This window comes from Fundulus heteroclitus, chromosome 22 (genome assembly GCF_011125445.2).
Source record: "Fundulus heteroclitus isolate FHET01 chromosome 22, MU-UCD_Fhet_4.1, whole genome shotgun sequence".
NCBI classification, from domain to species: Eukaryota; Metazoa; Chordata; class Actinopteri; order Cyprinodontiformes; family Fundulidae; genus Fundulus; species Fundulus heteroclitus.
In genome coordinates this window covers 27,535,626-27,554,130 of record NC_046382.1, presented here as the reverse complement: position 1 = coordinate 27,554,130, position 18,505 = coordinate 27,535,626, and the positions used below count along the sequence as shown (strand labels likewise).

Genomic DNA, 18,505 nt, shown 5'->3' with positions numbered 1-18,505 from the left:
GAAAATGCTAGTTTTGAGATGTGTAAAGCGAAAGGTGAATCCCCACATCATTTCATCGGCTAAATACAAATGCATGCCACACTTTTCAGATGTGTGTGTTTATAAAAAATAACATCTTCCTTCACTTTATAATTTCGCATTTGTGTTGGTCTGTTATATGAAATCCCAGTAAATATTATTAAAGTTTGTGATTTTAATGTGACAAAATGTGAAAGTGTTCAGGGCAGAGTGGGATACAGCTAAGAAATTAATGAATGTATGCAAAAGCTCAACTACTCCCTGGTGCGGAGCAAACCCTTTGCAGCTACTGTCAAAGCTGCCGACCTGACCGTCCTCTTTGGAAATATCACGTAACAATTATTTTGCTTCTCCTCCATATCTGTTTGCTGTTTTTTTTCCTTTTCTGATCTCTTGCTTCTGCGCTATTGACTATTTGATCGCTGGAATACCATTTCTATTCATCCACACCACCAACTGTCATCATGACTAAAACTCAAAAATATTGATCAGCTTCCCACCAACCCTGAGCGCGGAAGGCCTTCCCTTTTAAAATATTACCGGAGTCATTAACAGCCAGGCCGTACGCCATCCCCATCACTCAGTAAACATTTTACCAGGATCATATTCCAAACCACACTCCATATTTTATAACGCTTATTTTTGTTGTTGTTTTTTGGCTACCGCACTCCAAACAAGCAAGCCTGCCCGTGAATGGCCAAAGTGTTTTCTGAGCCGGAAACAGAGAGCCCCTCTCAGGTTCGCTTCGCCGGTAAGTGACCTCGGTGTGGCGCTGGAATTTAAAGGGGGGGTGGCTTTTTTTTTTTTTTTTTGGGGGGGGGGGGGGGTTGGTTTGGGAAAGGTGGGGGTGTAGAGGGGAGGTCGAAGGAGAAGGGGAAGTGAAAGAGCTCCTTTCTTGTGAGCAGGTTCAGAGCTGGGCCAAGCAGAGGATGATGGATTGGGCCCTTTCTGGCCTCCAGCTGGTTTTGGGGGGTAATAAGTAGAGTCTAAGGCATGTAAAATACACAACTTTGGCCAGAGAAATACCTATGCAGGAACATCTGGGAAATCCATTAGTCGGGGGGGGGGCTTTGGGGGTAATGGCATCCCAACTGTTATGACCATCATCATCGACGATGAAAAAGTATCCTATTGTTTCGCAAAAACCCAGAAGAAGTGAAAGTTGGTTCTTCCATTCCTTCCCGGCACCAGAAAGTGAAGGGGTGAAAGCCCACGGTGGCTGTCACGCGTCAGTCCACATTCACCCCGAGGGAAGATTTGAGGAGGCAGGGGAGGTCTGATGGCGGTGACATCAGGAGGGGACACCCTGTCTTGTCTGTTTCATGTCTGGGCTTCCTCCAGGAGGATGCCGGCTCATGTGTCTATCACCGAGTAGCGCTGCCGGTGACGGACGTCCTCCTGCAGTTTGTAGTTACCCCCGATAGGACAAATCACACTAACTCTCGCTGTCTCACCTTGACCCAGTGGGCCGTTTGTGTTGAAAATGTCTCTGAAGGATGGATGAATGGTCGGATAAATGGATCAGGAGGCGGGGGGGGAGGGGGGGGGTCAGTCACTGTTGGTCTTTACTTCTCCCACAGATCAGATGTGAGAGGGTAAAAGAAACACTAAAATCGCTCCGTGTTGATGTACTTTTTTTTTTTTCTTTTGCCGGCTGTACTCAGAATTGCATGACTGGCATTAAGCGTATGCACATGTGGCTTCGAATGAGGGACGGACGCAAAAGAAAGCAAACACATGCGCTCGGCTTATGTGCATGCATCCATATGTGTCCGTGCCCGCGCATACGAGTGCGCAAGGAGGTATGCATTTCCTCCTCCAGACAGGTCCTGAGTTAACACTGTTGTTACATGTGGTTGAATCGTCCTCCCCTGCGCGCCGGGGCTCAGAAAGCTGTCAGGAACACAATTGATGGCACTCTTAAATCCTATATCCTTATTTGTGTCAGATGGTATTCCCTAATAAATATTCTGTCCGGGGCACGCACAACACAAAATCCTTCACTCTTTCTTCTTCCGTCTTCTTCTTCTTCTTCTTTTTTTTCCCCCTTTGCCTCCTTCAGTTGCCAGTAATAAGAATGTGTTCATATGTGAATCTGTGTCAGGGTGAGTTAGTGCAGAGTACCAGCTGTAGCTGCACATTTCTACACCTGTGCGTTTGTGTGTGTGTGTGTGTCTGAAGAGAAGGGAGACAGACAGTGAAAGACAGTGACAGAAATGGAGCGTATGTGTGAAATAGGTTTCAGTCACCTGGAATCTGCGCATGTCTCGTGGATTCCCTGCATTTTTCAGACAGTTCTGATTGCACTTGAGGAAGAACTTTAAGAAGAATCTGCAAAAGAGCAACAGAAGACAAAGCACAAAGAAAAAAAAACTATCAGTCACGGCTCAAAGTTGAAGCGCACGGAAGGGAAAGTGTCAGAGCACGTTCATTTAAACTCTCCAAAACACTCTTTGCATTCTTTCCTTTCGTTCACGCATTCATTCGTTCATCTCATAATTTTTTTTTTCTGTCATTTCATTTTTCTAACCCTGGAGCTTCAGCCTCTTTGTGATCTCACCTGAGTTCACAGGTCTTCCCCAACACCCATCTGCCACTAACACGCAGGAAGTCACTTGATATTCCACCCACCTCTTTAATCCCAGGACACCCCCTGTGCAATTAAAGTTCTCCTGTTCAATAGGGAAGCAAATGAGGCCCACCTGTGACCAGGTCTTGTTTGAAGAGCATCAGGGATAAAGGACCTAACAAGGTGAGAGCGCGCCACAAAACTTATAGTCCTGTCAGGCAATTAGGCGGACACTCCTGGGACCGCGGGATGCCACACACACACAGGCGCACTCACCTAATGCATACACACACCCATGTACTTGTGGGTGGGTGAGGCAATTATGCCACAAATTACAACCTGGCTAATCGTGTCTGAACAAATGTCACGTCTGAGTGAGATCTCGGCTCGGTCTGGTTCGCGTAAGCTGCCCCTCTCCTCTTGCTGGATTTATTGATAAGGCGGCAAATGCGGAGCTGTGTACGTCAAGACCCGGCCTCCACCCCCCACAGATGCAAAATTTACAAGGAAGGGAAAACCGCTGAGAGAAATGATCTCAGTTGTAACTCATTGTGTAAGAAAGCGTACACACAGAATAAACAATGAAATCGACCACAGGCCCTGACTGATTGTGCCTCTGGTTTCTCCAATTAGAAACACAGCAGAGTTGTATTTATTTTTTCATCACGTTGCGCTGTTATGACTATATACAATGCCTTTGTAAAAGTGACTCGGCCTTAAAAATCACTGCGTCTCACTGGATTACCATAGATTGCACCATAGATTGCGAGGCCATTTCATCGGGCTGAATTCGGCGGCTTGTTTGGCCTGCGAGGACGCTTTCACAACACTTAAGACTGTGCGTCGGCCCGGTGGGATTCCAGCCAGGCCATAAATCAGAGTCTGGAATGACCCTTCTAACCCTGCCCGCATTAACACATGCACTGGTCATTTGGAAGCGTTCTTCGATAGACTCCTATGCTTTTTCCGCTCCACCGTGGACCCAGGAGGGAGCGCGGAGGTGAGAAAATATTTTCCCTCCACATCTGAGGAGCTTTGGCTTCAACATCGATGTAAGATGTTTTTAAACCATGCCAGAATTGCTGATTGCCCGTCGGTGTGTGGCAAGGCCGTGAAAAAAAAAACAAAAAAAAAACACAACAACAAAAGCAAAAAGAGCCTAAGTTGTCATTAGTGCGTTTCACTTGATTGTGTTCGCTGTGTGTTTTCGGGTTGCATCTGTTGGCTGATCATCAAAATGACCATTATGTACTCTAATTCCCTGACCCTGTTTTTATTTCCCAGAAGAGTCATAATGTAGAGCAGCAGACATCTGCGGAAAGCAGACCTGAAATACGACTTTTATTTGTCTGTCGCCTCTCATACGGCATGCACGTATTTGTGTGTGTGTGTGTGTGTGTGTGTGTGTGTGTGTGTGCGTTTGCACGGCGGTGTGTTTGCGTGAGGATGTGCGTGCACATGCATCACCTATTGAGAGACAATTTATGTCAGAGTCGGAGACTGAATATATTTTCCAGGCATTTACTTCATAAAAGAAACAAATCCCTTTCAGAGTTGCTCTCTTGTCTTTCTTGGTTATTCCGACGGCTTTTTGCGCGATCCCCCGCGAAACCAAAAGTTGGAGTGTCCACACAGTCATAAAGCAGCTCCTTTATGTTTAATCTTGTGAAGGCAATTAAGTACAATTTCTACAAAAAAAAAAAAAAAAGAGGCTTTGTTTTCATCGTCCACACCGCTATATAGCATTCATTACATTTGAGTCGGTTAGGATTCTCCATGAGTACTCTGCAAATTGGTCCTTGGTGAAAAGGAGAGCAATTAAGACAAGGCCCCTCTCTCTCCTGTACTTCTTAAATATCTACAGAAGTTTGTGCTGGTGTTTTGGCACGCACAGAGACAAAAGGAGGTTGTTTAATTGTTTTTTAATGGGATATCAAGTCGTCGCTGCCATTAGATGTTGGCAATGGAGGGCAAAGGGGGATAGAGGGAAAGAATGAACTGCAATTAGGTTTGATTAAAGCTATCCTTCTCAATAATCAGCTGTTCTGACAGGACAGGGGGACCCTGGTGGCCGCCGAGATGGAGGAAGGTGTTGAGTGATATTAAGGCCAATGAAGGGGATATTAACATGGCTAATTAAAGCTCTTCCAAAGCCGGGAGAGGAGGCTCTCAGTGGACTGCACTGGATGAAATAATCGGCCAAGGCAGCTATCAGTTGGAGGAGGGAGAGAACAGGAGTGTGGGAAGGGGTGGGGTGCAGTCTATGCGAGGGAAGGGGGAAGTGGGCTAGGGTTGGGGTGGGGTGGGGGGGGTGAAGGGAGGGATGGATGGTGCGAGGCGTAAAGGAAAACTATGAAGTGTGAAGAAAGACAAAGAGGAAGACATCGACAGGCATATAGAGAAAGACTTCTAGGCCGGCTACAGAATCTCTTTTTGACATCAAGCCTCTCATTCTGTACGCCCCAAGTCTGCCAGTATAACTAAGACCTGACACAGGCTTTTATCTCCGACAGCTAGTCATACAGGTCCACAAATCAACGTTAAAACAATCCCGCTCATGCCTTGGTCTAAGGCAATTAATACGATTCTCCCGTAGTACCTCCATGCTCGCCCACTGCCGAAGCTACTAATCATGCCATAATGATTTCTCTCCCTCTGGTCAAAGGGGAAATAGATTGTCTCTTTAGTAATGCAGCAGGCTCTGCGCCTTCCACTCCCTGGCTTCACAGACCCGGTAATTGAGGAGAAAAAGGCCGACTTTGGCACTTTGACTGATTTGAGGGCTGCTAGACCCTCTTATCTTTACTCTGATCATTTTAGGCTGACACTCAAAGGAAGACCCATCGCCCTAATTCGAGCTCACCCTCTCCCATCATCAAACAGAGGGAGGGGATAGGGAAAAAAGAAAGAGAGAAGAGGGGAAAAAACAAACACACGAGGTGAGAAAGCCCTTCTCTCATTTAAATGGCCAACTTAATTGCCAGGTTGATGTCACTCATGCATAAATGTCCAACCTTTTGATTTGAGTGAGGAGGCCAAATAAGGATAATGTTGTATTATTAAGAAGGGTCTATCGATCTTAAAAGGCTTGCCCTCTTCTCATTTTCATTCTTTTTTTCAGGGTTTCTGCAAGGTACTGAAGTCCTAGATGTATTCATCTGGATTTTAGGTCTGAAAAGTCTTAAATACAATCACATTTTCTATACTAGTTCTTAAATTGCAGGTTGTTGTGTTTCATGATCATTTATTCTTCTATTCATTTATTGTTTTTTTGGGTGCGGGGTTGTTTTGTTTTTTAGGAATGCCTTCATTTGTTTAGAGTGTTACAACTTTGTTTTATACGTGCCAACCTGCCTTGGATTGCAGGTGAATTAGCCTCTGCGACTAAATCTGGTACATTTACATGGTGGACTTTTGTTGGCTGTCACAAAACTACAAATTCCAGGATGCAGGGATGCCATGATTACCATTGAAAAGTTTTTAACCTCAGATGTTCAGCCTTCTGGCAAACCTGTGAAACATCTCTGAGTGGTAAGCGTGATTATCAGGCTCAGATTTGTTGTTTAGGTAATTCAAATAAAAATAAAAAAGTTCATGTTTCATTGATTTTCAGCCAGTCAAATTTGTATGAAATGATTTTGCCACTTTTGACTTCTTAAGCATAAGCTCCCCTCCCAGCTCCCGTGTCATTGAAAAGTGCATTTTTAAATAGGTTTGGCTAAAAGAGAGGATCAGTAGATCAAGCCACAACTGTTTAATTTTAAGACCACAGTGTACCTTGGTTGCCTCGGTATAAAAGTATCCAAGCCCCATGCCGGGGCTGGGAAACAGCAACCTAGATTGACTAATATTCAGAGTAAGCTGTTAATAAATTTGAAGAATTGTTATTAAGAAAGTTATTATCTCTCACGATGCATTTAGGTCTCAAATTTAAATCCGTACGGCCTTGAAGGGTCTTAAATTGAACTTTTCTGAAACATGATAAAATCCTGTTTTTTTATGTATTTATTTCCCTTTAAATTCTTCACATTATTCAATGACTTTTTAGTCATTTCTTAAATTACTTACTGGAAAGCAAATTTTTTTTTTCCCATCGATAGTACACCTTGTTCTTATTGTTCAAAAGAGCTTCCCCGTATTTACCCAGGCCGTTACACAATACACTGACAGATGGCCACAGTATCCGTAGAAGGCAGGTATTGACAACTCTAAGCTCCTGATTGGTGCCCCGGTACTAATGACTAGCAGGCAGTGTCCACAGCCGGCAGCCATGACAGTGAGGTCATCCGTTGCGGGGTGGTGAATATCGATCACCACCCAGCTCCAGCCCATCAGGACCCAGCTGCCTCCCAGACTCAATGGGCCCCTGTTACAAGAGCCCTGTAAGAAACGGCTCCCAACACCAGACTACAATCTGCTGACACCAGATCTCTACGCTGAGATAGTAGTACACGGGTCAATAGCATATCGGATTTCCAAAACGCCAGGGTCTTAATGTCAAGCCTCCTGCCTTTCCTACCTACTGCTCCGGTTATTAGGCACTTCAGTGAACTGCATTCAGATCCCTGTTGTGACAAGGAGGGGCAGGTAAAACGAGAAATAGAGACACTTATAGATCTTAATCTTCGCCGAACACTTATTTATGCAGCTGAGCGGGGCCCAGATATACGCGCCGGCTAAGTCCCTGGGAGGCCGCGCTGAGCGAACTCAGCCCTTTCCATCATATTTCTGGTTCGCCGCTGTCCTCCCTCGTCAAATGGGGCTGTTTTTTCTCTCGCCTTAGCTGAAGTAAACCGCAGCACATTAACAATATTTGCTCTACCCCTGTACAAGCGCCAAGGGACCAGACCAACAGATCCTATCACTTCTTTATCGGGGAACAAGTGCCTCACTATCCAACCTTATTGGGTTTGGGAGATTAACCCTTCCTCACACTGGTGCTGCCCACCTCCTCAGAGAGCGTCAAGGCAGATGTTGCTGTGATTATTATTGCTCGACATCAAATACCCCCCCCCCAACTACACGTCTCGGAGAATTTATTAGGTATTTCCAAGGCCCTTTCTGGTTGTTGTTTTTTATTATTATTATTATTATTCCTTTATTTTTTCAGCTGCTATTGTCGGTTCATTTTGTTGTTTCGTATTTCATATTTCTGTTGCCCGTATGTGTGTGTTGCGAGGGTGTCACAAATAATTTATGTGCTTCCTCTGCAATGTAAGATGTAGCTCTGTCCCTCCATTCATCCCTCTTTACCCTCTCCACCACCACCCCCCCCCCCCTCCACCCCTTCCTCTCTAATGGGCAGAGTGGCATTGACATTATTTCACTTGAGGATCCCTCACTCTGTCAATCCCTCTTCATTTACTCCATGGCTACAGGACTCATTATGGTATCTCTTCCTCCTTCACTCTCCCTCACACTCTCACTCATTCTCCTCACCTCCTGTCTCACTTGCTCTTCACCTACCTCTCCCTCTCTCTCCCTCGCTCTCTCTCTCTTTCTCTACACTGTTAGTTTCTTACTTAAGAGAATCGCTCGTCTTCACAAATGGCTTCACGTCAAGCTCACTCCCAGCTATAGCCCCAACTGATTCCCTTCGGGCTTTGGCATAGGTTTACTGTAACAGATTAGACGAAGACCTGGAGCTTCTGCTAACTATCCATCACTAGCTAACAGTGGACTAAGGCTGTGTGCTTTATGCAGCTTTTAGCTCCAGCCCCGCCACACACTGCGTGTTCAGCCCCGAGCTTTATCTGCTTTCTCTGCCTCTCCGTTCCCGTTCACATCGAGTTCACGTCGAGGCGCCGCGGAGGCTGTGTGCTGTTGCACGCTGTTCTTTGTTTTACCGCGAATACGCCGTTGCCCTACCAGGACTTTGAGCACAACATAATAAGACGCGGCACATAAATAATTCTGCGTTGCTTCGTCTTGCCTGGTGTTGTGGTAAGAACAAATCTGACGCTAAACGCTGCTACAGAGCAAACATCATCTGCATCGACAGTGGAATCCCTCGACTGTTGAGTTGCTGTCTCCCCGCAAAACAAGGGCGGTTTATTACCGAGCTGGCATGGGCGAGCTCAGAGTGGGACATCAGGCAAAACAAACAAAGGTTCATGGTAAATACACAAAAAAAATCAAATTAAAGCAAAATGATCTGATTGCACTGGCATTGGAAAAAAAAATTAAAAATTACTATTTCTACTGCTGCCAACATGTTTAATATTGGAAGTTCTAATAAAGCTATTTATCTATTGTTAAATTATGATAGATAGACCTAAGTCAAAATAAAAAAATAAACAACCACTAAATATAGAGGGAATTTTACCTTTTTTTCATGTCTGCTCTAGCAGAGACACTGCAGAGGTTAGTTATAAGCGGGTTAATCAGGGGGACTAAACATAACCTGCAGGTAGCTGCTCAACAGACACTTGTAGCTTACCAACTTTAGTTTTTAGCAATACTTCAGTTTTCAGAGCCATGACATGTTTCCTAAATGTTCATGTTCATGTAAGCAAGGGAAATATGTAGTAGCCTTGTTAAAGCCATCTTACTGGCAGTGTGCAGCAACGGGCTTTTAATCAAGGGCAAAGCTGTATTAGTCAATACTGGTATCAGGTGGACAGCATTTTGGTCAGTCCAGCACTTTCTCTCAGCATCTCATTAAAAGGACTTCAAACATTGGGAACTGGGGATTTTAAGATTATCCGACTCACGCCGTTTCACGCGGGTACGTCTGTAGAGGAGCGGTGATGAGATGTCTAGATGCACTTCTTCTTTCTAAAGGTTTGCACCAGTAAGATCCGGTTCTTTCTGCTGAAAGTTAAGTTTCTGAATCAATTTCTCTAGGGCTGTTCTTCAGCTGTCATTCTTGAAATGAAGCCTTGTTATTTTTCAGTTGTGTCTTCTACTTTTTAAGGAGGACAAGTGCAGTAAAAAAAAAAAAAAAAAGATGTTTGGGACACCATCAGTCCAGTTCATCTCATTTCACACTGATCATATTCCTGAGGAAGAACTTATTGTTTTGAATCCAGTGCTGACCAATGGGCAAGTTTTCTGTGCAGTACTTAGATTTTCCACAAGGTGGTCCGCCATTATTTCTGGATTATTTTGGTCACTAATTTATGGTACTGTATTTTACCAATGGCAATACTTATTGCATCCAGTCAATGTCACTAAGTTTAAATCTCCAGCTTCTAAGAACCCATATTTAAAACTGTACATTTAACTGTTTTTTCAGGCGTTCATAAACTAAAAAAAACATGTTTCTGCTCACTTTTAAGTTACTGAAAGGGCTAATAAACTGATTATCTGTTACGTTGCAGATTCTTTACAATCTACTGAGGCGTGTTGTGCTGAACTTATATCACATGGCTTTCTAATAGCTATTCTCATTGAGTTAAAATGATAATTTCCTCACTTCATCCTAATGCATTGTGTCCTTTCATATCAACTTGAGTTGTACTGTATTTATTTGACACCAAACATACTGAGTTGGACTGATTTGCGGTTGAGTGTTAGGCTAAATTGTTTCACATCGCCATCTGCAGATCATGTACCTTTAAGGTAGCTGATTGTTGGCAATGCAACGAGATCCATGTTATTTCAGCTACAGCAGGGAAGATATACCCCAACATTGACGGTTTTGAAACCCTAACTTAGCAATGCTTTGGTATACTTTTTAACCGGTAACAGGTCCGTGGCTATTAACAGCACTGACTATGGTTGTCTAAACAGTGTAGAACGAGCGGTTTCGGCCATTACCAAAACAGTCACGCACATCGACAGCACAGCTTCCAGGAAAATGTACTCACCAGCTGGACACCATAGAGCTTTCTGCTTGTTATTTTTCTTTTGTGCATAGGAAGAAATATGCGACTTTGATTGCTGGTCAGTGCTGGAGGTTGGGGCCTTGAGGAAATACCAGTCAGCACCTCCCTGCACCAGCGAGATGGAAGATAAGCATATGTTGGAGTGGCTGGGTGAATAGCGGTATTTAGGGTGTTGGACGCGGTGTTCTGCATGGGCCCTGGAGTCAGTCCACGATGAGAGCCACACAGCACAGGCGCTCTCCTGTGGCACCCCTCAGCGTGATCAGACCCAGGCGAGGAGCAGAGGAACACAGCTGCTACAGCAAAGGTTAGCGGGGAGGCTGTGACCGCGTACTGTACAGACAGCCTTGGTGGACTTGGAATGCCATCAGGGGCTGATTTACATGAGCGCGCGCTACTTTTAGGTCAACGAGTCAGTGCTTTTGCAGTCTGTCCATGCATGCTCGTGTTTATGTGAGCGTATTTTCTACATCGTATTATTACTAATGTATAATACATACATCTAAAGTGGCTGTCAGAGCTGATCAGTCATCATGAAGCAGTCACTGTGACATTGCCATCACTCTGACGCGTTCTCAGAAGACTTAAAAAAAAAAAAAAAAACGAGAAAGGGGGGGGAAAAAGCGTAGCGGACTGTCGTGTAGGTAGGGGGGATAGAGACAGAAAGACAGAGAGTGGGTCGGTGCTTAAAGCTAACAGGTAACCTTTCTCTGCACCTAGGACAAAGGCAGGGGGGAAAAAGAAAATGTCAAATTAAGAGAGGCCAGGCAGAGAGACGTGGCTGCCATATTTGTGTGAAAGCCCAGTGCTGTTGGCAGCAGAGATGGCTGCTTTCTGATTCATCTGGGGCCGTATGGCAAAGCTTTGTCAGTCTGTGCGAGGTATAAATAATTCAGGGTGAGAGATGGCAATTACAGGGCCCTGCACAACCAAAATGAATATTTTATAAGGACTAAAACTGCCCTGGAATGAATCACACACATGGAGTCACACACATGCATGGGTGTAAGTGAATGTGTGCACACGTACACACATGCAACCAAACACACACAAAGGTAGGTCTATGAACCCTTAGCAGGGCTGTTGTATTGTTGACAATGCGACTATTAGGTTATCCTTTGCATTCAAAACTTGATCATTTTTAACCATCTCACAAACACACATTTGTTTAACTATATGTTTTTAATTAGTTGGCTTTATTATTATTTTTTTTAAACTAAAAAAATGTCATTGTAAACCCTTTAGGAGAGTATTGGGTATGGATCGGATCTAAACAAAAGTCAAAAGTGCTAATATGTAACGATAGAATCAGATTGCGAGTCCCCACTTTTTGACCCTGTAAATATGGTCTTTGTGTGTGAGCAAAGGGAGAGGGGGAGTGTAGTGGGGGAGTGAAATGCTAATGGGAAAAGATTAAACCCAAAAGCCGCCTGGAGCATTTACCTCTAAAAGGTTTTGTCTGTCAGGTTTCCTGCAAAAGTCTGTCTTTATAATTCTGAGACAAAAAATAACATTGTTCCTGAGTCCTGAGCAGCGCAGTGGCTTGGTTGAATGGCCATTGTGTGGGCCTAGCTAATGATACCTTAGCTTTTGTGAGAGGGAGGCCAGGTAGGTCCGTGACATCAGCGTCACACAAGTGCTTCTCTGTCCGGATGTTTAGGGAAGGATTTCGCCCCGTGGTGGGAAAAGAGTATGGAGAATAAACAGGTCCTGCTTTTGTACCCTCCTTCTGCATCCCACATCATGAAGAAAAACGTCTAATAATGAAAATCCGAACACTGAGGGTGTGCGATATTCATTTGAAACCAGATATTTATATATATATATATATATATATATATAGTATAAAATGACACAAAACCCTTCTTTTTTTAAACGTTGTTTAGATTCAAACGTTTGCATGCATTTCCTCAGTATTCAGCTTTTAAACCGGATTACTTGGGTCAAACAGTTTGCTGCAATTTATGCCCATTCCTCCTGAGAGAACTGGTGCAGCTGAGTCACGTTTGTAGGTCACCTTGCTCACACTCATCTTTTAAGGTCTGCCCAAAAAAAAATGTCTATAGGACTTAGATCTGGGCTTTTTGAGGGTCTCTTCATAATATTGACTTTGTTGTTCTTAAGCCCGTTTCTGACTAATCTGGTGGTATGCTAGGGTCTTTGCCCATTTGGAAGACCATGTTGTGCTCAAGCTTTAACTTCCTGGCTGATGTCTTAAAGTGTTGCATCAATATTTCCACGTTTTTGTTCCTCATAATATCATTTAGTCAGGAGTACTAGTCTCTCTTGCAGCAAAACACCCTCACAACATGATGCTGCCACCCCCAAACTTCACAGTCAGGATGGTGTTCTCTGGCTTTGAAGCCTGCCCTATTTTCTTCAACTGGTACAACGATCGTTGTAGCCAAACACTTCAGCTTTAGTTTCGGCAGACAACAGAAAAGGACTCCAAAAACAAAATTCTTGGTCCTCGAGTGCATTTGCTAACTATAATTTTTATAAGGCCTTCGGAGCAGTAAATTCTTCTTCTCTGAGTGATTTGAGCATTAGTTTTAAGGATTCCCATTGAGAACCTGAACATAGAATATCTATTCCGTTCTTCATTCCTGTGACTAACATAGCCAGGGCTTTTTGTTAAAGTTTTGGTCTTACAGAAAAGTGTTTGATTGTCCCTGAAGACAAATAGTTGTTTTGTTTTTTTATCAACCAAACCAGTAATGTATCAAAAACCTAAATATTTAATGTGTGAGCATGCTAAATTAGACCAAGCAAGGTCCGGTTTCCTTCAAAAATTGGAAATATTTTTTGTTTCCGTTAAAAAATGGAAGAAGAAGAATGTCTATGATTCGAGACAAGATTGCTTTTAGACATTTTCACTGAATTTAAAGGGTTGTTACAACTCTATTAAATAACATTTATTGTAACCACTAGTAGTTCTTCAGGACCAGTTTTTGAAATTTATTTCTTGGCAAAGTCTAAAAATGTTTCTGAAACAAAGCATTTTTTTTTTTCGCTTATTAGTTTTGGGGTCACAACATGTTATTGGAGAGATGCCAAAAAAAACATGTTATAATTTTTTTTCTCTCTCAGTATCAGACATTAACTTTATCTTATCAGAAATTTAATACGCAAGTGTCTGTTTCTGGAAGAACCACCACAGTAGTGCATGATGTAATTTCAGCAATACCCCCCCACCCCCCCACCCCTCCATTCCCCGCTCCTTTCTTTATATCAGTAGGGAGTGTGGACGTTTTGTCAGTCCAAAGGGAAGATGGCAACCCTCTGAGGGAGGAGAGACCCCATGCATGAAGACACAGAACGCATGTGTTGGAAAAAGTGACAGCCAGGCAAATGCTAAGAGAAAGCTGCTTCCTTACCAGACCGCACACTGTTAGTGATACAGCTCGTTGTTATGAAGGCAGCTGACAAACCCCAAGCATGGCATGTCTCACCCCGCTTGTGAATTTTCAAAGACTGTGATTTGCAAATAACATGAGTCTCTGGGCATAGACTGGGCATGTAAGTACAGTGGGAGGAAAAAAAAAAAAAAAAAAAAAGGCTCTCCCTGTTCTGCTGGGGGAAACCATTACTTGTCAGCTCAGTTCTTTGTCAGGAACCTGACAGATAAATAGACGGTGTTTTGCTGCTCAGTCCTCCTGCCTTATGTACACAGAGGCGCGTGTCTGCTTCCACATGCAGGTTGACTAGCTTTAGGCGGAGGAATTTGTTGAAAGACACCCTGCCGCTTCTCGGGGCAATGACTGAAAAATATCGTGGGCCACTTCAGACAAGCCTCAAACAACAAACAATGGGGGATGATGTGTAACCAGATAAAACACAGATCGGATAGCTGGGTCTGAGCACCACTACAGGGCTTATTTTTCATGCAAATTACTACTAATGAGCTTCCTGAAATCTGACTAATTATATCAAAGTGATTTCTTTAATTAGTTTGTAATAAGTCCTCGCAAAAAACATCATAGTAAACAGATTACGCTATATAAAAATATCAATTTGTCACACTTATATAAGACGCTGCACAGTTGGGGCTAATCTAGCTTTTCCGAATGCAAGAGCAAACATTTATTAAAGGGATGAAACGTGCACTTAGAGAATAGTTGGTAACATTAAAGAGGCATGTCTTCCGAATATTTGTCACTTTTCCTCCACAATAGTATGGGGAAGAAGCCTTTAAAAGATGAACCTAATAGTGGGTGTAATGACTTCCACATGTGTGACTGGTAGGGAATTTAATAATTCAATACTCTAATAAAAAATTCAGTAATTAAAAGTCATGAAATATTTCAACTATCTAGCTCAAGCAGAGCTGGTCTTATTTTAATCAGCCATCAGAGATTACGCTTTGCGAGTGAGTGGAAGTGCTGCCCGTCAAACCCCAAATACCTAGTTGAAAAAGAGCAGATGACGCTTCGAGAAGATAAGAAATTGAATTTATCTGGCACTTTGCACCTCTTGTTAATCTGACAACATTCCTCAAAAATTCCCTAAAGAGTAAAGAAAAGAGGAGAGAAAAAAAAAATCTCTAATATAGTAGCAGTCACAGGAGAACTGCAAAGACCACCGATCCTTTCTGATACCTTCAATCTGCACTGAGATGGATTAAACATTCAATTTGTTACTCGCCAGACCACCACCTTGGCTCACCACTTACCATACAAATGGAAAACACGCTAGTAATCTATTAGCCTGCCTGGCCTGACACTGTATTATGTTGTATTTGTATTATATTTACTTCGGGGAAATTACGATTCAAGTCATATTTATCTTCGCGTGGAAATGTGTGTCTAAATGGAAATCACCTATAGTGCGAGGGTGGATGCAGAGAAATACTAATGTGATCCATGAACCGTGCGATTTAGTCACCCTCTATGGATGCACTATGGGCTGATTCTACATATCAAACATGCTCTCCCCCTGTTAAAGCCCGTACCCAGAGCCCCCGATGCTGTTTGATAATTATTACGCTTACATTGCAGCACAAGACCTTGCCTGTGGAGCTGCAAGAGCCGGCCCCCTTCCCCATAAACACACAGACTCGCACACGCAGACGCGCGCACACACTCCCTTTGTCATATACAGTAGTAAACAGCTTCCCAGTAAGCTGTTTGCACTTCACTGCCCGCTTTAGGAAATAAAAACAAAGAGCAAATTGGGGGTTTTGCGTCTCGGTGAATAAATAAGGTTGTTTTACTCACAGAATCCATTACCTTTTAAAACATGTGCCTAATGCGTGGAGTCTTTTCATTCCACAAACAAAGCTCAAATTAGGAATTAAATACTTTCGAATTTAGATAACGGCATTAGCTCCCTGACATCAATGTAAAAAGGGGGGGGAAAAAAAACGAAAAAGTTGGATGCCATCCATATCATTCCCGCGCCTCCATTGTTACGTTAAATTGCAATATTAATCCCACGCTCGAACCGAGGTGCCGCTGCTTTTTATGCGGTACACTTGAATTATGCTTTTGAAGTAATTGATAGTGATTCAGTCATTGAGGGTACTAATCCCATGATTCAGTTCATCTCTCTCAGTGCCATTTACCTCCAGATGTTTAGGGTTTGGGGGTAATCAATAAAGAGGGAATAAAGATTGGCATTCACAATACTCCCCTTGACAAGCTCCAGCCGAATGTTTGTCAAGCAAATTAAACACACTTAGACTTTTCACCTGCTCCTACAACGACACCACATATGGCCGTGAAGTTAAAAATAAGAAACTGTGCATACATTACCATGCATAATGCACAACTCCCTCCATTTAATATGCAAATTTTGTAAAATATTACTGAATACCTTCTGTTCAGAATGAATAAATTTGAATTGCAATTAGAATAATCTTGTATAATTAATGAAAACTGTCAATTTTGGTTCCGAAGTAATTTGATTAGCATGTTGATAGGACACTTATCAAGTTCAGTAAACTGTTAGATTAAGAAGATGAAAAAAAAAAGAGATTCTAAAGGATATTTTTCTCAACGGCTCTGACATTTTCCCTTGGCATTGTAAACAAAGACAGTAGCTGGCAAACTTCCTGATTCAGGGGGTGGAGGGGGGGGGGGGGGTTGCGTGAGAGAGGGAGGGTGCAACAGTGGAAGAGAAATAGAGACGAGGACAGAGATAGAGAGCCTCTTGAGATAATCTGCGAATCTCAGTCCGCAGATGAAAAGAAGTCTATCGTCGAGGCTCCTGAGCGAGCCACTCATCTCTGCCCTCTGCTCTCCAGCTAAGCCCGAGTTTATGGGATTTATCTTGTGAACCATTTGTAGTTTTCATATCACATGATGAGTTAAAAACAGCACACAGCTTCTCTAAATGCTTCCAGGCTATGAATGTGGAGTTCTCAGCTCGAACCCGCAGACGGCTAATCCCAGACTGCAATTCTTCAGAGAGCAGCTATCTATTAGCGATCAACAAATTGATGCACGCCATTGTTGCATTTTATGAAACCGAACCATCTGTACTGTCTACAGATGAACAGAGCTAGTGACCTCCTTTTCCCCTCTCTTTCTCTGCTCATTAGCTATCCTGAACCTCTTTCTCTCCCTGCCTTTAGTTTTCAAACCCCCAAATGAGACCTAAATTGCTTGCAATACAGGTTAGCTCGAGGAAGGGGGAGAAGGAGGGGTAGGGGGGGGCAAACATCTGTCGCGCTAGGTACCCGCGTGCAGCTCGGGGTATCTCCTGCGAGGAACTTTGGGGATGTTTAATTCATAAACGCTGTCATCCATGTAAACCTCCTGATTTCATAATGACTAACTCTTGGTGGTTTAATTAATTTAATAATGCCTTTCAGAAGCCATAAATGAAAGGGTCTCTGAAGTGGCGCATTAATTAGCCGATGCCGATGCTACCCCTGTCAGACTGGTGGCTGTCAAAAAGCGGGGGAGAGCGGAGGATGGGCACGGCTGACGTCTCCGGGTTCAAAGGTCATGCCAATCACGCTCCTCACCGGGCTTAATGAGTCATAATTCGCGTCCCGTACACACGCCCGCCGGAGGGTCAACCTGTGGTCATGTCCGTAATTTTAGACCACATGAAAATAAGCGGCAGTGCGACAAGGTAGTTACATCCTCAGTAATAAGCAGTGGCATGGGTGCATCATGTTCCAGCTTGTATTTACATGCTAGCCCCCCCCCCCCCCCACACACACACACACACACCCTTCTGAAGTAGCTCGGCCTTTACTTACGTAAGGCTGAGCGACTCTCTTTTACCGCGGTAGTTTATATGTTTTTGAAGCAAGGTTCTGTGAAGTTATTATGAGTAACAGTTCCCTTACCTGTAGTGAAAAGATATTGCGGCAGGTTTGTAGAAATGTGAAGAAAATCCTCAAAGCAGTGCAGGGCTAAGTCACCCTGTTTTACCTGATTTTGTCTTCGGTATACTATGCTATTTTGTGAGAGTTCGGTCAGATCTGCTGTAACGCAGACCGCTAACAGGATCATCTACAATCACCCTTTTAAGAAAATTAGCAAGAGTTTACCCAAAGCATGTCATTTCCCTTTGGCATTGATAAACTATTTGCAGTTTAATTTCATGTAATTGAATTAAATTAGAATAAATGGAATTAGTGGCTTCAACATGTAAACGCCCGTTCAGTTTGCTGCTGTTTTCTCAGCCATCCGGTTTTTGTGTCACTGAGCTAAAGTTACGTCTGTGTCAAGCCGCCCAGTCAGTTAATCGGAAGTATCTCAGGATATCTTGCAAACAATCATCAGACTTGGAAAAGCTCAGGATGACACAATTTCCGGTGCCGTTGCATAAGTGACGGCATTTTACACGAACACAACATTTATTCCCCCGACCCCTCAGAGATGCGGCATACCAATGAGTTGCAGTAGATTAGGTGGAGTGACGCGGCCCGCAATGCCAACCAACGTGACCTTGAAAACTCTGTCATAAGTCTATCAAGAGTGGAGTAACTTCCAGATTTTGTAACAGGCTGCTACTCGTGCAACAGCATTGACGATGGCACGTCCCTGTGTGTTTCCAGGTCAAGTGCTTCTTTGGAAATGATCCCAGTGGACTGGCGATCAGCTGATTAGCTGACCAGCAGGACTTTAGTGTA

The 18,505-nt window shown here is 43.5% G+C and overlaps 2 protein-coding genes across 5 annotated transcripts in view; one reads left to right on the top strand and one right to left on the bottom strand.

The window, feature by feature from the left end:
* Nucleotides 1-18,505, top strand: part of mgmt (O-6-methylguanine-DNA methyltransferase) — a 303,909-nt gene that overhangs the window by 81,877 nt on the left and 203,527 nt on the right. The gene's annotated exons all lie outside the window — the stretch shown is intronic.
* The window catches only part of LOC105927313 (EBF transcription factor 3), an 89,010-nt gene that overhangs the window by 33,800 nt on the left and 36,705 nt on the right, over nucleotides 1-18,505 (bottom strand). For all 4 annotated transcript variants that reach the window (XM_012863996.3, XM_012863999.3, XM_012863997.3 and 1 more), the window contains exon 7: nucleotides 2,268-2,349. In XM_012863996.3, the coding sequence (XP_012719450.1) occupies nucleotides 2,268-2,349 (82 nt within the window). The remainder of the gene's footprint in view (nucleotides 1-2,267; nucleotides 2,350-18,505) is intronic.